At 42.5% G+C, this 24,170-nt stretch overlaps 2 protein-coding genes across 2 annotated transcripts in view; one reads left to right on the forward strand and one right to left on the reverse strand.

Moving 5' to 3' along the window:
* GRIP1 (glutamate receptor interacting protein 1) overlaps positions 1-15,280 on the forward strand; it is a 482,353-nt gene extending 467,073 nt beyond the window's left edge. The window contains exons 24-25 of the mRNA XM_052639896.1: positions 12,486-12,632; positions 15,053-15,280. Coding sequence (XP_052495856.1) covers positions 12,486-12,632; positions 15,053-15,280 — 375 coding nt within the window. The remainder of the gene's footprint in view (positions 1-12,485; positions 12,633-15,052) is intronic.
* An 8,033-nt stretch (positions 15,281-23,313) lies between these two features.
* Positions 23,314-24,170, reverse strand: part of HELB (DNA helicase B) — a 35,815-nt gene continuing 34,958 nt past the window's right edge. The window contains exon 13 of the mRNA XM_052641198.1: positions 23,314-23,418. Coding sequence (XP_052497158.1) covers positions 23,314-23,418 — 105 coding nt within the window. The remainder of the gene's footprint in view (positions 23,419-24,170) is intronic.

Raw genomic sequence — 24,170 nt, forward strand, 5'->3', positions numbered from 1 at the left:
GTATCCTTACCCAGAGTGTTGTTTCAAGAGGCTTGTTGGTCCTTTTGGAACAGAAAAATCTAGCACTGTGTTCATAATCCAGATTCCCCCAAGGTAGCCTGGCACAGGATAGAGACCTTACAAGAAAAATCTTGATTTTCCTGGGTGAGGGTGGAGCACAAAGAGCTGAAGCGTGAAGAGCTAGCGCAGCTGGGAGCAGTTTGCACAGATGCTGGGGGAAAACCACAGAAGAGCTCTGATGAGAAGAAATACAGCAGACATGATAAACGATTCATCTTTAGTTTGTTGGGCAGTTGGAAATGGATAAGAACTGCCTGACCAGCTAGGAGAGTATGTGTCAAGGAAAAAAAAAAAATCATGATTCAGTGGAAGGAACACAGCAGATGAGGTCAGATACTCTAATACTGAAATCCTCAGGCTTATTGTATTCCACCTGGACAAGTCCATTCGTCAAGTTCAAAAGTCAGTGTCCTCGTTAGTGGGAAGGGCATGCTTCTGCCACACAGAGTTGCTGGGAGATCAAAGCAATCATATATCGGAAAGTGCCTGGTTAAGGGGTTCATCTGTGGGGGGCGGGAAATGCAACTTAAACCTTGCAATCCTTAGAATTATTTTTGGACAGGAAATACATCAGAAGTAACCGCTACCCGTCTGCAGCTAAGCAGGAGAGCAGCAGCCACATGGCACAATTTATTGCAGCTGATTTTGAGACCAGCCAGCTGTGTGTCCTATTTCTGTGAATTATTGATTCCTGGAGTCTTACATCTGTATCATTTTAAAGCTTCATTTTGTTGTTTGCTACTTCTAAGAGAATCATAGAACTGGCTATTAAAATTCAGTCTCCTCTAACCTTAGGAAATCTTTCTAGAGAAACAGATTACTTTCATATTTAAACCATATATATTAGTCTCTCATCCTGAGGAGTTTGCCATAGAGATACATCAAGTCTAAGGTTCAGGAGAGCCAAGCCTCTTAGCCAGCAACTGTGACTTTACAGTTAATGAGCTAATCTGCTAGCCTGGCACTAGTCGACATCCATCTCTACTGTTGCGGTTAGTGTATCCCCACTGCCTGGTGTTGGCAGTGTTTAGTGACACTTACCCTTTTGCCCCTTCTGGGTTCCATACTGTGGAGCAAACACCCGAGAATCACAGGCCAGTTGAGCAATGAAGAACTTTACTGTTATTCTAGGTCTGCAACAAATGTTTCCCCCTTGCAGGGATTCTAGTTCACTGAGTTGAGAAACATGTCTCAGAGCTAAGACTGAAGTGGGCTTCCTGATGTCCTGATGTCCATTGCAAACATAGGCTTTATGACTCTCATAGTCAGATATGACTGAAGAGCGTGGCTAGGCTTGCAGAGAAAACGCCAGCCCACTTAGCAACCAGCCAGAGGGTCCACAGGACTGCTCTCCAAGCCTATACTTAATTACTAATGCAACAGAGATAACTACGATGTGCCACCATCCCCCATGGGTGAGCTGCTTGTCAGTGGAGAGACCATGACTTGGAACAAACGTGGAAAGGGAGCAGAAGGACGAGAGATCCCAGAGATAGCCAAAGAGCGGTGCAAAAGCTGGGGCCTTGGGTAGAGACACTTCATACACTAGTAAACCAGTCCCAAGAGTAACAGACGGTCACCAAGCATGTTAGCTGTTTGTCACCTCCACCCCCTCCTCCTTCGCACCCGTCTCCCCCTACTCCTCCCCTTCCTACCTTCGATGAAAGAACATGAAAGATGGAAGGGCCTAGAAATAAACCTGAAGTGTCTCGAGGCAGGAAATACCCATGGCGATTCTATGAGGTGCGTGTGTGTTCGGTTGCTTCAGTCGTGTCTGACTCTTGGCGATCCTCTGGACTGTAGCCTACCAGGCTCTTCTGTCCATGGGATTCTCCAGGAAGGAATACCGGAGTGAGTTGCCATGCCCTCCTCCAGGGGATCTTCCCTACAAAGGGACTGAACCCCCGTCTCCTGCATTGCAGGTGGATTCTTTATTGCTGAGCCACCAGGAAGCTCAAGTCTATGATCAGTTCAGTTCATCGCACAGTCGTGCCTGGCTCTTTGTGACCCCATAGACTGCAGCATGCCAGGCTTCCATCACCAACTCCCGGAGCTTGCTCAAACTCCATTGTTTGAGTTTGCTCAAACTCAGTGGACTCCATGTCCATTGAGTCAGTGATGCCATCCAACCATCTCATCCTCTGTCATCCCCTTCTCCTCATGGTCTCAATCTTTCCCAGCATCAGGGTCTATTCCATTGAGTCAGTTCTTCATAAAACGTGGCCGAAGTAGTGGAGTTTCAGCTTCAGCATCAGTCCTTCCAATGAATATTTAGGACTTATTTCTTTAAGGATTGACTGGTTTGACCTCCTTGCAGTCCAAGGGACTCTCAAGAGTCTTCTCCAACAACATAGTTCAAGAGCATCAATTCTTCGGCGCTCAGGTTTCTTTATGGTCAATCTTGATACCAGCTTGTGGTTCAGCCAGCTAGCATTTTGCATGAGGTACTCTGCATATAAGTTAAATAAGCAGAATGACAATATACAGCCTTGATGTACTCCTTTCTCAATTTGGAACCAGCCTGTTGTTCCATGTCTGGTGTTCTAACTGTTGCTTCTATTAGTCTGTGATATCTTGTGCCAAAAAGCAGAGAAGTTATCAGAGCAAGTGGGTCATATCATGATATCAACATGACATCAACATGAAGGACTCCACTTGGCCAAAAATGAGGAAACTTGAGCTACAAAAGAATGTTGCAGTTGATTGCAACACATTATATATAAAAAGACCCATAGATTCATATTGATAATGTACTTTTAAAAGGTCACTCCCCTCCCCACTGGAAAAAACCTCCTTGGGCCACCACTGGAAATATTTAGTCCACTAATTCTCTATTTTAAAAATGAAAGGAAAGAATTGGCATTCATTTTGCCTTTCTTGTACAAACCGTATGATCTGTTCCACAAACTTGGTAGAAAAAGTAGCATCTGGTTTGCTTTTCAATCTACTCACACAAGTCCCACAGCTTTATTAGCAAGAAATCCTGCATCTCAAGTTGGAGAACCCTACATCCCACCCTGGAGCTTCCTGGATGGTGCTCATAGTAAAGAACCCACCTACCAATGCAGGAGACATCAGAGATGGAGGTTCAGTCGCTGGATGGGGAAGGTCCCCTGGAGGAGGGCATGGCAACCCACTCCAGTATTCTTGCCTGGATAATCCCGTGGTCAGAGGAGCCTGGTGGGCTACGGGCCATGAGGGTGCAGAGAGTCAGACACGACTGAAGTGACTTAGCACACACATCCCACCCTACTGCCTGTAGAAGACTGGGGCTTCCTCTGCTCAAAGGGAGGGCAGACAGACCTGGCTCCAATGTCATAGGTCACATGATGTCACTGTGGAGCTTTGTCCTGCCCAGTCCCAGCCACCCTGCAGCTTTTTGCCTTTGCTCATTTCCAGCATGGCCCTGGGACCACGGAGGCAGGATGTGGCCTGACCCTCAGAATTAAATCCCTCTGCGTTCACACACACAGCACATCATGGCCAGTTCTGACTAGTCTCCAAACTCAACCACGTGGTATGTCAGAACCAGTCACTTCATCTGTTCAACAAAATACTAGCTCTACAATGTAGCAGGTACCATTTAAGGCGTTTGGGATATATCAGTGAATAAACCAAGGATCCTTGCCCCCCTCAAGGAACTTGGGAAGTGGACATCTCCCACATCTCCCGTCAGGCCTTTATCTGAGCCCAGGTTACCAACAAAAACATATCCTCCCCTCCTGATGACTTTCGCTTTGGGTGAGGGGATGTTTTCTCATTCATGGATCATTCTTTCATTCATGGATATTCTCTCGTTCATGGATTCATTCTCCCCCCATGGATCACCTGACCCTCTCCTGTATTCCTGCCTGGGTAATCCCACAGACAGAGGAGCCCCATGGGCTACAGTCCACGGGGTCACAAGAATCAGGACATGACTTGGCAACTGAGCACACATGCATCATGAAGGTACATGTCAAATGTGGGGACTGGATTTTGCTAACACACTCGCGCACCTCTTCTGTAGTCAGGTAGGACTTTCTGATTGTGTGTGAGTGCCACGAAAGTGATCTTTCCACATATGTCAGGTTATTTCAGGTCTTAAAACTTCACATACACTACTTCATTTAAAATTGTGTTTCTTACCCATCTAGCACATCGTAAGGGCCAGGTGAACCTTACGGTGTGCTAGGTACTATTTGAAGGACTGAGGATATAGCAGTGAAAAAACGATACAGCAATAAAGCACAGCCATCATGAGTTTACCAGTGATGATATCTGACTTGACCCTAACAATCCTGCAAGATGGGTAAGAAACACAATGTTAAATGAAGTAGTATTAGTCCCCTCATTTCCTTTTCAGAACATGTACTAGCCCCTCTGGTGTGTGAAGTACCACGGAGAGCAAATTTCAGTGTGCTCAGAACTTGGCAGATGTCAGTTCAGAGTGGGGTTCAAGACACTGCAGTTTCACACCAGTCTAAGAGATGGCGATGCATCTGTTCAGGACCAATCACCCTCTAACTGGCAAGACAGGGCTGTTTTTTTTTTTTATCATAAAGCAAAGATGTAACAAAATTCTGGCCCCTTCCCTTCTAGTGTATTGTGGGAAATAGGCAGGTGGGGTGAGATGTTGCTATACCCTATTTCGTAGGGTGTGCTGCGATTCATGGGGTCGCAAAGAGTCGGACATGACTGAGCGACTGAACTGAACTGAATATACCTCTGCCTATAAAACACGGCCTGATTTCAGAGAACTGAAAACATGAAGGAAAAAAAACTACATCTTAGAATCTATGAAATGAGGCACTTGAGTGGCATTAGAATATAATAGTTGAGTGACAGGAGTCAGACAGAGGTGCCCCCACTATTCAGTACCTCTGTAACTGTGGGCAAGCTTGAATTTCCTCACCTCCAACATGGCAGAAACCACCAAGGCTGCCTGTGATTAGACTTGACCCCGCCAGCTTGATATATTAGTTCTCTGCCCAGTGACATGAAAATCCACAAATGACCACTTTGTATTTCCTTCAGCATTCCATACTTCTCTGAAGTGAAATAACTGGGTATAGAATAATAATACTCTCCTGCTTGGAGAGTATTAATCTTCACATTTTGCCCTATATACCTCTAAACTGTTTTACTCCTTTGCAAGAATGTATTTTGGGTATGATGTGTGTTAAAAGAAATATACATTTTAAAATGTGCTCAGTCGCTCAGGCGTGCCAAATTCTTTGCAATCCCATGGACTGTAGCCCACCTGACTGTTCTGTTCATGAAATTTTTCAGACAAGACGCCTGGAGTGGGTTGCTATTTCCTCTTCCAGAGCATTTTAAAATAATCAGAGTTAAAAAGCAAACCACAATCATTGCTTGATATGTGCACTGGTTGTTGCAGAGGGTGTGCAGCAAACCTTACTGAAAAAAGCAGTCACATTGTTAAATGAGTGTGACTTGCTGAGCACACTGGCTGGTGTCCAGCACAGTGGGTCTCGGTGGACATGACACATGAATGTGTTTCCCTCTGGAAGGCAACCTCTTCTCTCTGCCCCTCTCTCTCTTTCACTGCTGTTTCTCAGCACTTGGAACCGTGTTCAGAACATGGAAAGACTCAGTACACATTTGATGAACGTGTGAACCTCAGACTATCTCTTGTGGGTGGTCAGGAGGAGGCCTGGGGGTTGGGGAAAACTTCAGCTGGTGGCACTGGCCTTAATGCAGAGAGAACAGGCTGAGGCCCATAGCTGAGAAGGGTGAATGGCTGGAATTGCGAAACCAAACCCAAGAGAGGGAGTGAGGGAGCTACTCAAGCCGGGCCCCAGGGGCGGGTGTTCCTTAAAGGAGTACTTCTAGGTCTTCTAAGACTTCTTTAAAAAATGAACTGTAGTTCACTTACAATGTTTCAAGTGTACAGCCAGGTGATTCAGCTATATGTATATATATATTCTCTTTTGGATTCTTTTCCATTATAGGCTACTATAAAATACTGAATATAATTTCTGTGCTATAAAATAGGTCCTTGTTGTTGAGCTATTTTATATATAGTAGTATGTATCTGTTAATCCCAAACTCCTAATTTATCACCTCTTCTTACAGTGACTTCCCCTTTGGTGACCACAAGTTTGTTTTCTGTGTCTGTGAGTCTTATCTGTTTCATAAATAAGTTCATTTGTTTCAGTTTTTCTGGATTCCACATTAAGTGCTATCACATGGCATTTGTTTTTTTCTGACTTACTTAATATGATCATCTCTAGGTCCATCCATATTGCTACAAATGGCATTATTTCATTCATTTTAACGGCTGAGTGATATTCCATTGTATATACGTGCCACTTCTTTATCCATTCATCTTTCAACAGACATTGAGATTGCTCCCATGTCTTGGCAATTGTAGTGCTCCTGTGAACTCTAGGGTGTGTGTATCTTTTCGAATTATAGCTTTGTCCAGATACATGCCCAGGAGTAGGATTGCAGGATCATATGGTAATTCTGTCTTTAGTTTTCTGAGGAAACTCCATAGTGTTTTCCAGCTTTTGTTATTTGCAGACTTTCTGATCATGGCCATTCTGACTGGTGTGAGGCGATACCTCATTGTAGCTTCAATTTGCATTTCTTAAAAATAAGCAATATCGAACTTCTTTTCATGTGCCTGTAGGCCATCTGTATATTGTCTTTGGAGAGATGTCTATTTAGGTTTTCTGCCTGGTTTTTGATTGGGTTGTTTCTTTTTGATATTGAGCTCTATAAGCTGTTTATATATTTTGGAAATTAATCTCTTGTTGGTTGCATTGTTTGCAAATATTTTCTCCTATAGGTTTTCTTCTCATTTTGTTTATGGTTTCCTTTGCTGTGCAAAAGCTTTGAGGTTTAATTATGTTCTATTTGTTTATTTTTGCTTTTGTTTCTACTCTAAGAGACATATCAAAAAAAAAAAATATTGCTGTGATTTATATATCAAAGCATGTTCTGCCTGTTTTCCTCGAGGAGTTTTATAGTATCCAGTCTTACATTTAGACCTTTAATTAATTTTGAGTTTGTTTTTGTATATGGTGTTAGAAAACGTTCTAATTTCATTCTTTTCCCAGCACCACTTATTGAAGAGATGGTCTTTTCTCCATTGTTCTGGCCTCCTTTGTCATAGATTACCATAAGTGCATGGGTTTATCTTGGGGCATTCTATCCCATTCCATTGATATATCTGTCTGTTTTTGTGCCAGTACTAAACTGTTTTGACAGTATAGTCTGAAGCCAGGGAGCATGATTCTTCCAATTCCATTCTTCTCTCCCAAGCTTGTTTTTTTAATTATTTATTTTAATTGGAGGCTAATTACTTTACAATATTGTAGTGATTTTTGCCATACATCGACATGAATCAGCCATGGGCGCACATGTGTTCCCCATCCTGAAACCCCCTCTTACCTCCCTCCCCATCCCATCCCCAAGGGTCATCCCTGTGCACCAGCCCTGAGCACCCTGTCTCATGCATCGAACCTGGACTGGTGATCCGCTTCACATATGATAATATACACGTTTCAACACTACCCTCTCAAATCATCCCACCCTCGCCTTCTCCTAGAGAGTCCCAAAGACTGTTCTTTACATCTGTGTCTCTTTTGCTGTCTCGCATATAAGGGTCATCATTACCATCTTTCTAAATTCCATATATATCCTTTAGTATACTGTACTGGTGTTTTTCTGACTTACTTCACTCTGTATAATAGGCTCCAGTTTCATCCACCTCATCAGAACTGATTCAAATGCACTCTTTTTAATGGCTGAGTAATATTCCATTATGTATATGTACCACAGCTTTCTTATCCATTCATCTGCCGATGGGCATCTAGGTTGCTTCCCTGTCCTGGCTATTGTAAACAGTGCTGTGATGAACATTGGGGTACACGTGTCTCTTTCAGTTCTGGTTTCCTCAGTGTGTATGCCCAGCAGTGGGATTGCTCGGTTGTATGGCAGTTCTATTTCAGTTTTTTAAGGAATCTCCACACTGTTCTCCATAGTGGCTGTACTAGTTTGCATTCCCACCAACAGTGTAAGAGGGTTCCCTTTTCTCCACACCCTCTCCAGCATTTATTGCTTGTAGACTTTTGGATCGCAGCCATTCTGACAGGCATGAGATGGTACCTCACTGTGGTTTTGATTTGCATTTATCTGATAATGAGTGATGTTGAGCATCTTTTCATGTGTTTGTTAGCCATCTGTATGTCTTCTTTGGAAAAATGTCTGTTTAGTTCTTTGACCCATTTTTTGATTGGGTCATTTATTTTTCTGGAATTGAGCTACATGAGCTGCTTGTATATTTTTGAGATTCTTTGTCAGTTGCTTCATTTGCTATTATTTTCTCCCATTCTGAAGGCTGTCTTTTCACCTTGCTTATAGTTTCCTTCATTGTGCAAAAGCTTTTAATTAGGTCCTATTTGTTTATGTTTGCTTTTATTTCCATTACTCAGGGTCATAGAGGATCCTGTTGTGATTTATGTTAGTGTTTTGCCTGTGTTTTCCTCCCAAGCTTGTTTTAACTATTTTTGGTCTTTTGTGTTTCCATACAAATTTAAATTGTTTTCTTCTGGTTCTGTGAAAAGTGCCATTGGTAATTCGATAGGAATCATATTAAATTGGCAGATTGCCTTGGGTACTGTGGTCATTTTCACAGTATTGATTCCTCCAAGCCAAGAACGTGGCCCACTTTCCATCTATTTGTGTCCTCCTCAGTTTCTCTGAGCAGTGTCTTGTAGTTTTCAGAGTACAGGTTTTTTGCCTCCATGGGTAAGTTTATTCCTAGGTATTTTATTCCTTTTTGATGTGATGGTAAATGGGATTGTTTCCTTAATATCTCTTTCTGATAGTTGTTAGTATACAGAAATAAAACAGATTTCTGTATGTTAATTTTGAATCCTGCAACTTTATCAAAGTCATTGATGAGCTCTAGTACTTTTCTAATGTCACTTTTAGGATTTTTCTATGTATAATATCATGTTACATGCAGACAATGAGTTTTACTTTTTCCTTTCCAATTGGGATTCCCTTTGTTTTTCTTCTCTGATTGCTAGGACTTCCAAAACTATGTTGAATAAAAGTGGCAAGAGTAGGCATTCTTGTTTTGTTCCTGTTCTTAGAGGGAATGCTGTTAGCTTTTCACCATTGAATATGATGTTAGCCATGGGTTTGTCATATATTGCTTTTATTATGTTGAGGTAGAGTCCATCTATGCCCATTTTCTGAAGACTTTTAAAATCATAAATGGATGTTGATTTTTATTTCTAAGTTTTTTTTCTTTGAATGTTGAATTTTTATCAAGTGTTTTCTGCACCTGCTGAGATAATCATATGCTTTTTATCCTGTTAATGTAATATGTCACACTGATTGATTTGTGGATACTGAAAAATCCTTCAAGTCCCACTTGATCGTGGTGTATGATTCTTTTAGTGTATTGAGTTTGCCAATATTTTGTTGATAAGTTTTTGCATCTATGTTCACCAGTAATATCTGCCTGTATTTTTCTTTTTTGTGTGATATCTTTGTCTGGTTTTGGTATCAGGGTGATGGTGGCCTCACAGAATGTGTTTGGAATTGTTTCTTCCTCTGTAATTTTTTGGAATAGTTTCAGAAGAATAGGTGTTAACTATTCTTTAAATGTCTGTTATTAATTCCTTCTAGTGTATTTTTCATTCTAGTTATTGTATACTTCATCTGCTGGGTGGTTCTCTGTATTCTCTAATTGTTTATTTAAAACTTCTAACTTCTCACTCTGCATCTATTCTGCTCCCAAGTTCTTTGATCATCTTTAAGATCATTACTCTGAACTCTTTCTCAGATAGATCATCTTTCTCCACTTCATTTAGTTCTTCTCCTGGAATTTTATTCCTTGATCTAGAACACAATCTTCTGCCACCTCATTTTGTCTCAGTTGCTGTTTCTATTTTTATGTCTATTGTAGATTAGTTATATTTCTCAACCTTGGACAAGTGGCCCTCTGTAGGAGATGTCCAATGCGTCCCAGCTGTGTACTCCCCTTTCATCACTGAAGCTAAATGCTCTAGGGGTTCCCCTAAGAGGGCTGCAAGGGTCCTTCTTTGTGGTGGGCTGATGATGCAGGCAGTCTAGTAGGCTTGGTTGGTTGACATGCCCTGCTCTATGCAGATGCTGCTAGTACTGCTTAGTCAGGCCAGGTTACCAGTTGGTTGGTTGTGTAACCCTGGGAGGCCTTGGAGGTGGTGCTGGCTCACTGGTGGGCAGACACAGGGTCCCAAAGACTCGGGCTGTTGCCCACCTACTGACAGGTGAAGTCAGATACTGGGGTTAGTGCTGGACTACTAGCAGGCAGAGCTGGTTCCTAGAGTCTGGCTGGAGGGCCCAGGGGTCTCAGAGCTCATTTCAGATCAGTGATTTAGGGGGTCAGAGGGAGGGTGGGGAGTTTCCCAATACAGTTGGGTATGAAGTTCGTGGTATCCAGAAGGGTGCATTTGCCTGTTGGTGGGCAGGACCAGGGCTCAGCTGGCACCAGGGTAGGGTCCAGCTTGTGTTGTGGGATCATAGTTTTCAGGCTTCTAGTGTCTGTCCTCTGGTGGGTAAGGCTGATCTGGAGGCTTGTGCAGGCTTCCTGAAGAGAAAGGCATAAGCCTGTCCACTGGTGAGTGGACCTGGGTCTTGGCTCTCCAGTGGGAAGGGCCCTGTCTTGGGGTGAGTCCAGAGGTGGCTGTGGGGCTTAAGAAGTTAGGCAGCCTGCCTGCTAATGGGCAGGGCTGTGCCCCTGCCCAGGTCATTGTTTGCCCCGAAGCATCCCAGTCTGGGGACTTCCCAGGTGGCACTAGTGGTAAAGAATCCACCTGCCAATGCAAGACACAGGAGACATGGGTTCGATCCCTGGATCGGGAAGATCTGGAGGAAGAAACGGCAACCCACTTCAGAGTTCTTGCCTGGAAAACTCCATGGAGAGAGGAACGTGGCTGCTACAGTCCATCAGGTTGCAAAGAACTGGCCATGACTGAGTGACCAAGCATGCACGTGTCCCAGCCCAGGAGCCCATAGCCTGTGGGTGAGGCCAGGTCTTGGTGCTAATGACTCAGTACGGCAGCCGCCAGGAGTGTTCACGTGGCTGAATATTCCCCAGTGTGTCTCCCATCCATGTCTATGTACCCAGAGTGAGCCAAGCTCCTGCCTCTCCAGGAAACCTTCCAAGACCAGCAGGCAGGTCTGGCTTAGCCTTCCGTCAAACGCATGCTTTTGTCCTGGGTCTTGGTATGCATGAGATTTTGTGGGCACCCTTGGTGTGCGTGAGATTTTTGTGTGCATGAGAGTGAAGTCTATGTTCCCCTCAATCCAGTGGGGCTCCTGCAGTTAAGCCCCACTTGGTTTCAAAGCCAAATGCTCTGGGGCTTATCTTTCTGATGTTGAACCTTGGGCTGGGGAGCCAGACTATGGGGTTCAGAACGCTCACTCCTGTAGAAGAACCTCTGCAGTATAATTATTCTCGTTTGTGGGTTGCCCACCCAGGGGGGATGGGATTTGATTATTCACCAGTCCACCCTACCCCCCTACCCCCACCCATCTCATTCTGGTTCCTTCTTTGCCTTTAGTTGTAGGTATTTCCTGGTAGGTTCTAGTCTTTTTCGTCGATGGTTGTTCCCCAGATAGGTGTGATTTTGGTGTGCTCATGAGAGGAAGTGAGCTTGGGGTCTTTCTACTCTGCCATCTTTGCCTCTCTCCCTTTCACAATATTTTTTGCCTACAGTACTGAAGCACTGATATAGCAGAGAAAATACAGTGATGGGCTTCCTGGCTCTTGCTTAGAGGCAGAGAATATGCTGAGCACTGTACCCAGCACAGCACCAGGCATGGTGAGCAGGAAGGAAAGGTCTTTGGCTTAGTCCTAATATCCAGCTGCGAAGGGCTAACTCTGGCTTCTCCCAACACCTGGGGTTGCTCCGGAACAGAGACATGAACGTGCCCCTGGGAAATTCTCACCTGTATACACCTGATGATTGCAAGTTAAAAAAAACACAAACACCTCCTTTTCCAGTTCTGAGTGGGACTTTGGAAATTCCAAGGATGTTCTTGAAGAATAGAAAAATCTTCACGATTGGTGTGTGTGTGTGTGCTATGCTCAGTCATGGCTGCTTCTTTGCGACCCCATGGACTATAGCCCGCCAGGCTCCTCTGTCCATGTGGTTTTCCAGGCAATAGAGTGGGTTGCCATTTCCTCCTCCGGGGACCTTCCTGACCCAGGGATTGAACCCAAGTCTCCTGCATTGGCAGGTGGATTCTTTATCACTAGCCAAGACTGGGGGGAGCTGCCTAATCTGTTACAAATCTATTATGTTACTGAAATTAGTTTGAGAAGATGGTTCGTTAAGAAGTTTCACAGGCAAAAGTCCACAACCTACCTAAATACCGCCTCCCCCCCCCCCCCCCCACATTTTCTCACCTTCCAGGTGACCCTGTACAAGGGCTCTGACATGGAGGACTTCGGATTCAGTGTAGCAGATGGCTTGCTGGAGAAAGGAGTCTATGTCAAAAACATTCGCCCAGCTGGGCCAGGAGATCTTGGTGGCCTAAAGCCCTACGATAGGCTCTTACAGGTAAGACCTCAGATGAAATTTTATCTAACTCTTTAAAGTCTTATTTGACCAGTGCTCACACATCCTCCTTTGCCTCAAGACCAGATCAGAGGCCCTCCTAGAGAGGATAGACACTTTTTCCCTTAGTAGAATTTACCAGTTACCGAAACAGTGTGTTTCCCTGAATACATTCCCCAGCAGATTCTAAACTTGAGAATAGGCATGTGTGCATGCTCTTGCTTCATGTCAGTCTCTCTGCAACCCTGTGGACTACAGCCCACCAGGCTCCTCTGTCCATGGGGTCCTCCAGGCAAGAAAACTGGGGTGCACTGCCATGCTGGTACCTTATTCTCCCATTTCCCATTTTGCAGTGTTTGATAGCTCATCTCACAAAGCATCTAAAATCCAAAAGCTGAACCATATTTACTTAATGGAGTAATATCATGATCAGGTTTGGTTTTACTGAGGAAAGCAAATTCCTAAATCTTACGTCCAGTTTTCAGGAAGAGCATTTTGCAGGAACAGGAGAAGGGTCGCCATCAGTCTTGAACATGTATTCAAATAGAATGAGTTTGTCCCTAAATAGCTGATTTTCAAAGCATGAGGCTGCTCTGATGGTTGGCTTTTAGACACGTGTTCACCAAAGCAAGTTTACACTGATTCATTAGACAGTTTTAAAACCAATTCTGATGATCTTTTTACCATGGCAATATAACAATTAGACTTGTTCTAAGAATATGGGACACTTTGATTTTTCATAGATACTCCATTATTTGTTGAGTAAATTAGAGACATACCTACTTTTGTGGAAGCTGAGGCTATAGAAGCAGACTGGACTCAGAATTGTGAAGGGCATTGAATGCCAAGCTTTTAAGACTTTATTCTGGAGGTATATTAATTTCTTAAGCAGAATGACATATTTCATAATTCAGAAAGACAATACAATTATGTCATAGGTGGACTGCTGTAGGGTGAAGAAGGGGAGGATCACAGGAAAGGAGACCAGGGGGGTAAGGGTAAGACGTTTGTACCAGACCTGAGCCTTTAATGCCTTCTGTGCATCCTGGTGGAGCAGTCTGTAAGGCAGCTTACAGTTTGCATTTGTTGCTTAAGAGAGATGTTAGAGCCAAAACTAAAGATTAGGAATACTGAACACATGGATTTGGATAAAGTTGCCTAGGGTGGATTTCTAGTAAGAAAGAGAACTAAAGATAGAACTCTAAGGAAAACAAAATTTAAAGGATAGGATGAAGTAAAGGCGGGAAAGGGCTGAAAGTGAGCAGTTAAAATGATATGAAGGTCAGAGCAATGTGGTGTCATCAGAGCCAAGGAAGGAGTTTGCAGGATGAGTAGGTGTCAAGAGTGGCTAAAGGGGATGAGCACTCAAAACACCATTCCTATGTTGAACAACTGGGATCATTTATACAATATAAGGCTTCCCTGGTTGCTCAGCAGTAAAGAATCTGCCTGCCAATGCAAGAGACACAGGTTCAATCCCTGGGTCGGGAAGATCCCCTGGAGAAGGAAATGGCAAGCCACCCCAGTATTCTTACCTGGGAAATCTCATAGACAGAGCCTGGCAGGCTACAGTCCATGGGGTCACAAGAGAGTCGGACATGACTTAGCAACTAAACAACAACAATACAATATAACGGTCAGGTCCCAAACTGAGAAGATGGGAGAGAGAATGAAAAGTCAAGGACTGGGAGGAAGCAGCATGGAGATGGTTTTTAAACTTGCAGTGGGGGTGGGAAGAATAAGGAAACGTGAAAGATGAGCACACGTACAAGCTCAGAAGGGGCTGGGATCATGAGAACTGCTGCGGGAGGTAGTTGGGTATCATCAAGAGCACGAGTAGTGGGGGACTTCCCCAGCAGCCCACTGGTTAAGACTCTGCCTTCCAATGCAAGGAGCATGGGTTCAGTGCCCGGTCTGGGGGCTAAGCTCCCACATGCTGCAGGGTGCAGCCAAAAATGTTTAAAAAGAAAGAAAACAAAAAACAAAGCACAGCACAAACTTCGGAATCAGCCAGACTGCCTGAGGTCACATCTCTGCTGGACCACTCACCAACATCCTCTCTGGACCACTTACCAACTGCTGGTCTTAGGCACTTCTCCTAACCATCATGTGCCTCACTTTCCTCGTCCGTAAATTGGGGATGACAGCACTTTGGAGCACCTGCCATGAGTAAGGCTATTTGCTCAGCTGGGGGATGTTACATGTGTCCCTGCTCCCTGCCATCAAGGGCCGTACAGTTTAGTAGCAGAGAAGAAGTAAGCTTATGCCCCTCTTATAGTGTGCTCAGGGCTGGGAAAGACTCTCTGTACAGAGTGCTCATTTAAGCACTTTCGAGACTCTTATCAACCTGTTATATCTGAAATGTTACTCTGGGTTTTGGGAATTACAACAATAACTCCCCATGGTGCTTCTTGCCATTTCAGGTTAACCATGTCCGAACGAGAGACTTTGACTGCTGCCTTGTTGTACCCCTCATAGCGGAATCTGGTAATAAGCTGGACCTGGTGATTAGTAGAAACCCCCTGGCTTCACAGAAGTCCTTAGAACACACTCTACCAGGAGGAGAATGGAGCGAGCAGAACAGTGCTTTTTTCCAGCAGCCGAGCCACGGTGGTAATTTGGAGATACGAGAACCCACTAATACACTATAGCAACGCTTTTTATAAAGCGGGACAAAAGACGATATCTACATGGTGCTAAAAAAAAAAATCCCGTTAAGATTTCTGTGACATCTGAAGCACAGATAATCACGTGGCATTAACTGCAAGCACAGGGGTCTTTTAAATCTCTCATGGCTCATGTTCACTTCCCAAGTTGAAGAGGTTTCTTTGTTGGTGATCACTCTGGTATATGCCAGGCAATCCCCTGCCAAACCCAATGGTGGAGAAAAAGAAAAACAGGCCACCCCTCTCTACAGTTAACATCAGAGGACATTTGTTCACAAGTCCATCTTCCTGTTCCTTTTTAAAAAGAGAAATGTCTGTTTGAAAATATTCTCTAATTTCCTTAATTCACTTTGAAATCAGTTTCTTACTACAAAGTTATTCATGGAAGAATTTAACTGACAAGGCTTTTCATAGAGCTGGCTCTGCTAGAACTAGTCTGGTGAGCTGCTGGGACTGCTGCTATGGGAGGGGTACAGGTATAAAATTATCTTATGACGTTTCAGCAACGGTGCACGTAGGAGACCATAATAGGTGGTGGTACATGTTTTGCCCGCGTATAGGAATGATTTTAACTAAGATGTAAGTTATTCCCTATGCAACAAATCATCAAACAGGATATGTCTTGTGACCTGTTTTGGGGTTTTTTTTTTTTTTTAAGGACACATTTTTTAATAGCTGAAAACTCTCTGGTAATGAATTAGGGTGTTTAGTAACACTGAGAATTAGTTAAATTATCTTATTTTTAAAATTCAAGACTAAGAATTTAAGAGAGAATGACGAGTCTATTAAAATGAGGTTTATCTTAAGGATAGGCAAATGAAACTCATACTGCTTGACATGTTTTGAATACTGGTTATACTGAGGGGTGTACAGCACATGTACGTAAATGACTCTGGACTGTCTTTTGTGCTGAGCCATGCCACTGACTGAAATTGTAAATACATTTTCACAAAATGCATTGCCAATTATTACCATCCCCCAAAGCAATAAACTGTGACAGTTGCTTTTAATGTCTGTCAGCAACTGTTTTCATCTGTTCAGCTATTTTGAATAGTTACACTAATAACTGTTATTTGGTGAATATTTAAAAAAAATAGATCTGTATATTGATTGTAGAATCTCCATACTGAAAAATTATTTTCCAAACATTTTTATTTTGGTCAATAATTAAAACAACTGCTTAAGTAAACTGAACACTGTGTCCTTTGTTTAAGGAAAAAGTTCACCTTTTGTTTCTGTGCAAAGAAATATATTATTTCAATCATATTTCAGAACCGCCAGGGCAAGAAAGTATAAAGCAGAATCATGTTAAGAAAAAGATCATGAGTCACTTAAATATGTATTTTTATTTGTAACAAACAAGTATTAAACTGTAAAGTATTTTTGTACAAATTTAATACTTTAATAGCATGGTATTTATCGTCTATGTATGGTTTTGGGGAATTCAAAATTGTTGCAAATATTTGTATGGGAATAAAAAAAACCCTCTACCAAATGGAATAAACAGTGATTTTAAAAAGCCAAAAAAAAAAAAAAATCACCTTCTTTTTTGGTGCTTTGGATGTATTTTAGTGTTCTATACTGAGCCCTACACAACACTAATGGTTGCATAATTTTCTAAAGGAGGAAGGTTTTGCCATAAACTTGAAAAGCATCATGGAAGAGAACTATGGTTTTGATATTTGATCTGAGTTTGAATTCTAGCTCTGATACTCACTGGGAGTATGAAACTTACTTTCTTGAGTCAGTCTTCCCTCCTGTGATACTGAGGGTCATATCTACATTCCAATACTTTCATGAGAAGTGGGACACATATGTAAAAATGCTGAAACAGTTGGCAAACAGGTAACACCTCTAAGACTAATGATACATTTATATTAGGTAACAAAGCTTGATCTTGAATCTAACTTAAGGATCATATCTACCCCCTGAGAACACTGTATGTACTCCATAAAATATATTTTCAAAAACTATTAGCAGGATTAAAATTTATATATTAAAAAAAAAGAAAACTATACCTTATAGTCCCAACGTTTTCATTTTTGCAAGTTGCCTAGCAGGCTTTGTAAATTCACAGGAACAAGGCAGGATGTCCATTCTTGCCACTTCTGCTTTACTTAACAGGGTACCAGAGGTTCTAGCCAGGGCAGCATAACCAGGAAACGAAATAAAAGGCAACTAAATTGGAAAGGAAGTAAAACAAACTCTACTTGCAGATGATACAATCTTGTATATACCAAAATCTTAAGGAATCTGCTAAAAAAACCTATTCAAATAAATGAGTTTTAGCAAGGTTGCAAGATACAAGATCAATATATAAAAATCAACTGAATTTCTATATATATTAATGAACAAAAACAAATTAAGAAAATAATTATATTCTCAAAGGATCAAAAATAAAATACTTAGGAATAAATGTAATGAAAGTACAGAGTAGGTGTGGAAGATGGCAGAGTAGAAGACCCTGCACTCACCTTCTCTCACAAGCACCAAAGTTACAACTATCTGCAGAACAACCACTGACGGAAAAGACTAGAACCTACCAGAAGAGATCAGAAGGGACCGTAACAAGAAAGGAGGAGAGGCTCGGCAGTATGATCAAATCACATATCCCCCTGGTGGGTGACCCATGAACTGGAGAGTAATTATAATGCAGAGGTTCTCCCACAAGAATGAGAGTTCTAATCCCCTACATAAGGCTCCCCAGCCTGGGGGTCCAGCACTGGGAAGACAAGCCCCCAGAGCATTTGGCTTTGAAGGCCAGCAGGCTGGTGCTGAGGGGTTAGAGGGTAAAGAATCCGGCTGCCTAGTCAAGAGACACGGTTTCAATCCCTGGGTCAGAAAGACCCCCTGGAGAAGGAAATGGCAACCCACTCCAGTATTCTTGCCTTGGAAATCCCATGAACAGAAGAACCTGGCAGGCTACAGTCCATGGAGTCCAAGAGTCAGACACAACTTAGCGACTAAACAACAAGGCTGGAACTGCAGAAGCCTCACAGGACTGGGAAATAGAGACTTCACGCTCAAAGGGCACACGCAAAATCTCACACACACCAGGATCTAGAGTGAAAGCAGTAATCTTGACAGGATCCTGAGCCAGACCTACGTGCTGGTTCTGTAGACTCCTGGAGAGGAGAGCTGTGGACACGGACACCGGTGTTCAGATGTTGGGGAGCATTCAACCGCATGAACACTCCTGGTGGCTGATGTTCTGGGTCATCAGCACCAAGACTTGGCCCTACCCAACAGACTACAGGCTCCAGTGCTGGGGACACCTCAGGCCAAGAAACTAGCTGGGCAGGGACACAGCACAGTCTGCCTAAAGACACCCTGACTCCACCTCTAGACATATACCTAGACATGGCCCTGCACACCAAGGGCCAGTATTCACCTCCATACACCCGTGGGCAGGCATCAGCCCGACCTGACAGGAAGCCCACACTAGCCCCTAGACCGGCGGTCCCCAGTCTTTCACCAGGGACAGGTTTCACGGAAGACAGTTTTTCCACAGATGGGGGCAGGTTTGAGATGACTCAAGCACATTACATTTATTATGCTGCTGCTGATCTGACTGGAAGTGGAGCCCAGGCAGTAATTCAAGTGATGGGGAGCAGCTGTAAATACAGGTGAAGCTTTGCTTGCTCACCCACCACTCACCTCCTGCTGTGTGGCCCTATTCCTTCAGGCCACAAACTGGTGCTCGTCCATAGAGCACAAACTGGTGCTCTAGACCAGCCTCTCCCACCAGGGTGCAGACACCAGAAAGAAGACAACTATGATCCTGCAACACAGGCCAGACTCCACCCTGGGACTAGCTGGGCCCTTGTCCTGCTCACTAGCAGGCGAACGCAACCCTCCAGTCTGGACCCCATGATCAATAGTCTGGAATGGACCCGCCAACAACAACAATCTAAAATGCATTCTAGGATCTCTGGGTCCTGCAGCCAAACTCCAGAAAACATCTCTTAACTGCTAGTAGCTTGGCATTACTCCCAGGATCTGGCTTCACCTGTCAGTGGGCACCTATAGCCCCAGAGTCTTTGGGACCCTGACTCAGCTCACCAGTGAGCCAGCACTAGCCTCAGGGTCCCCTAGGGTTCCAAGACCAGCCACTCTGTGGCCAAGGCCAGCTAAAGAGCAGCCAGCAGCATATACGCAAGGCAAGGCCAGGCAAACAACCAGACTAGGAACCAACCAAGCCTACCATACCACCCACGTAGCCAGCCACAAAAGAAAGATTCAGGCAACCCTCCAAGGGAACCCCAAGAGAACACCGCTTCAGTGACAAGGGGAGTTCACTGCTGGGACACACAGGACATCTACACAGTGCCACTGCTCCCAGCCTGAGGAATATAACTAACCTACCACATGCATAAAAATATAAATAGCAACAGACCAAACAAGGCAGCAGAGGACTACATTCAAGACAAAGCAACAAGATAAAACTCCAGAAGAAGAGATACATGATCTACTCAAGAAACAGTAAAGAGTAATGATTGTAAAGATGATCCAAGAACTTGGGAGAAGAATGGATGCACAGAGCAAGAAGTTACTTTTTAACTAAGAATTGGAAAATATAATGAACAACCAGAGATGAATATAACAACTAACATGAAAAACACACTAGAATCAATACTAGGCTAAACGACACAGCAGAGTGTATGAGAGAGCTGGAAGACAGCAGTAGAAATACTGCTGCTGATCAGAAAAAAGAAAGAAAAAAAGCAAGGACAGTTTAAGACAGCTCTGGGACAACATTAAACACAACAATATTTGCATTATAGGGGTGCCAGAAGGAGAAGAGAGAAAGGACTTGAAGAAAATATTTGAAGAGATGAAAGCTGAAAACCTTCCTAATCTGGAGAAGGAAACAGTCAACCCATATCCAGGAAACACAAAGCTTCATACAGGATTAACCCAAAGAGAACCAAACCCACCAAGACACATTGCAATCAAAATGCCAAAAATTAAAGAGTGAATACTAAAAGCAGCAAGGGAAAAGCAACAAATAATATACAGGGGAATTCCCATAAGCCCATAAGCTGATTTTTCAGCAGCAACTACAGGCTGGAAGGGAGTGGTACAATATATGTAAAGTGATAAAAGGGAAGAAGCTACAACCAAGAATATCCTACCCAGCAAGATTTTCATCAAGATTTGATGGACAAATAAAAACTTCACAGACAAGCAAAAGCTAAAAGAATTCAGCACCAACAAAACTAGCTTCACTACAAATGTTAATGGAACTTCTCTAGGCAAAAAAGAAAAGGCCAGAACCAGAAACAAGAAAATTATGGAAGGAAACAATCTACCAGTAAAGGCAAATATACAGTAAAGGAAGGAAAGTATCCACACACAAAGCCAGTAGAGAGATTAAAAGATAGAAACAGTAATAGCACCTGTGTCTATAATAAACAGGTAAAGGACACAAAAAACAGTTAGGTGTAAATTATGGTCTCAAAAAACAGTAATCATGAGGGGAGGAGTGCAAATGCAGGGAGGAGTATTTAAAATGCATTTGAAATGAAGAGATCAGCCACTTAAAACAATCACACTTATATACACACTGCTCTATGGAAATCTTATAGGTAACAGCAAACCCAAACTGAATACTAGATATACACGCAAAAAAGAAAAAGCAGTCCATAATAACACTAAAAATAGTCATCAAATCATAAGAAAACGAAGGAGGGAAAAAAGACCTACTAAAACATCTGAAACAACTAACAAAATACACACATCAACACTTATCAAGGGTAATGGGACTAAGTGCTCCATTAGAAGTAACAGACTGCCCGAATGGCTACAAAAACAAGACCTGAATATATGCTGCCTACAAGAGACGCACTGTAGCTCAAGTCACATACAGACTGGAAGTGAGAGGGTGGAAAAAGACATGACACGCAAATGGAAAAAGGAAGAAAAAGTCACAGTAGCAATACTTGTATCAGACAAAACAGACTTTTAAAAAAGACTTTTACAAGAGACACATTTTTTTTTTATGGTGGGCTCTTACTCCACCGTATAAAAAAATTAACTCAAAATGAATCAGAGTTAAATGTAAGACCTAAAACTATTTAACTCGTAGAAGAACAGAAGTCTTCATAATGGATAAGCAATGGTTTCCCAGATATAGCACCAAAAGCACAAATAACAACAACAAAAATACATACATTAGACAATATCACAGTTAAAAACTTGTTTCAAAGGATACCATAAAGTGAAAATAAGATCTACAAAATGGGGAATTTTTGGCAAATAATGTTTCTAATAAGATACTGGTATACAGAATATATAAAGAACTCATACTAGATAATAAAAAGAAAAATAACCCCATTTGTAAGTGGACGAAGGACCTGAACAGACACATCCCTGAAGAAGACATACACACGGCCAGTGAGCACATGAAAAGATGATCAACATCATTAGTCGTAAGGGAAATGCAAATCAAAACCACAGTGATACGTCACTTCACATCCACTAGGATGGCTCCAATTAAAGTCAGGTAACAGTGAATGTTGGACAGAATGAAGAAACTGGAACCCTCACACCCGGCTGGTGTCAACATAAAACGGTACAGCTGCTTTGAAAAAGTCTAGCAGTTCCTCAAAAAGCTAAACAGAGTTACCATATGACCCAGCAATTCCACACCAAGGTATATACTTAAAAGAAGTGAACATATATACCTGTACAAAACCTTGTACTCAGTGTTATTTATGATAGCCAAACAGAGGAAACAACCCAAATGTCCATCCACTAATGAATGGATAAATTCAATGTACCACATCCAAACAATGGAATATTTGGTAATAAAAAGAAAGAAGGGATTTGCCTCACTGCACTACTGAAAGCAAGAAGGGTTATTAGCAGCTCTACTAGAGCCACTTGCAAAAATTCAGCCATGGTTCCTGATCTCACAACATCAGCTCAAACCAGCACGGTCTCACCTGGAAATACGGCATCAATACGCACCACAAGTTTTCCCTTCAGTACACAGGGGATATAGGCTTCATCAAGTTGGTTGGAGTGATACTCCTTGAATGGATTATCCAAGACATACATAGCCAATAAAAGAAATAATGCTAGTTCTTTGCACATCATTTTTTTTTTAATCTTGAGAGACAGATGAAGCACTGTTACATGTTAAAATGTGGATGAAGTCTGAAAACATTATTCTAAGTCAAAGAAGTCAGTAACAAGGGACCATATATTGTATAATTCCATTGGAGAAGGGAAATATAGAAAACTCTCAAAAAAAAAATTGAATCACTCTGAGAGAAAAAATATCTTCAAAGTGGAATATTTTTAAAACAATAATAACTGCGTGACATGATAGACATGTTAATGCTACAGTGGTAATATTGCAATATAGAAGTATTAAACCAACATGATGCATATTATATCTTAAATTATACAAAAACCAACGAAATTCCTGCTCAGAAGGAATTTCTAGGAAAGTGTACCTACGAGAACCAGGCAGCAGTGATAGAGCAAGTGGCAACCTTGTGAGGTGACCAGTTTACACAAAATACCCTAGAATCTGTGCTAACAATTTAAGAGATGTAATTAGTTTATCTTTACCATTGCTTCAACCCATTAGCAAAGATCACCCACAATGATGATGGAAGTTAATAAGGCATTATTCTAAAAATAAAACAATTTTAAAACACTTTTAAAATTCCACGGGCAGAAGAGCCTAGCAGGATATACAGTCCATGGGGCTGCAAAGAGTCAGACACAGCTGAGCAACTGAACACGGAAGTACAGAGTTTTTAAAAATACATATATAACATATCTTTCCGTCATATATGACCAGTGCTACCAGTTCTCCTGATGACAGAGGTCAGTATCATTAAGATTTTCTTTGATGAATAAATTGAAAACAGTTGCTAATACAAATACCTTAAAATAGAACTCATTAACAGACGTCCTCTTTTGTCTTAATCCTTTGAAGCCATGATTTCATTTTGTATTGAATGGAAAAAACAGACAATTACTTTGAGCAGTCTGAAGTAAAACTAAGTTTCTTGATTATTTGTGGATTTGAAAAGTTGCCTGGGGGTTAAACTATTTAGTCTCAGATTCTGAAGCTTAGAAGACACTTGTGGAGATGACTCTTCCACCTGTTGGAACAATAAAAATACCATTAGTTTTATAGAAATGTAGTTGGTCTACCCTATGTACTTCTATTCCCTCTGACTGCTTCGCAGGAACTTCATACATTTTCCCCACTTCTTGAGCACACCAGAACAATCAGTGGTCATTCTGCTTAGGCTTACTGTGAAAACCCCAGTCTCCACCTCCAGGACTGGCATACAGAAGTGACTATTTGCTGAATAAGTACATATATCTAACTTCTAAAAGTGTGGACAGGGTCCACAGTGCAGTGGAGAAGTAAAATGTGGGTGGACTTCCCTGGTAGTATAGTGGATGGGAATCCACCCACCAGTGCAGAGGACATGGGTGCAAGCTATGGTCTGGGAAGATGCCACAGGGCAACTATGCCTGTGAGCCACAGCTACTGAAGCCCACGTGCCTAGAGCCTGTGGTCTGCAACAAGAGAACACGAGAAGCCCAGGCATGGCAACACGGAGTAGCCCCCGTTTGCCACAGCTAGAGAAAGCTCGCACACAGCAACAAAGACCTGACACGGCCAAACACATACATAATTTAAAAAATATTAAAATGTGGGCCCCTTGTTCAAAAATTAGGAATTTCAGGATGACAAGCAGAGAACATTGCAAGCATAGGGTTCCTTCTAAGCAGGAAGCCCTGTATGACCGACTGCCCAGGATGCCCGTCCATGATGCCAGCCATAGGTGTAGTTAAGTTGAAACGCTGCAATTACGTAAGTGCAGTCTTGGCACTATTAGTA

Source organism: Budorcas taxicolor, chromosome 5 (genome assembly GCF_023091745.1).
Source record: "Budorcas taxicolor isolate Tak-1 chromosome 5, Takin1.1, whole genome shotgun sequence".
NCBI classification, from domain to species: Eukaryota; Metazoa; Chordata; class Mammalia; order Artiodactyla; family Bovidae; genus Budorcas; species Budorcas taxicolor.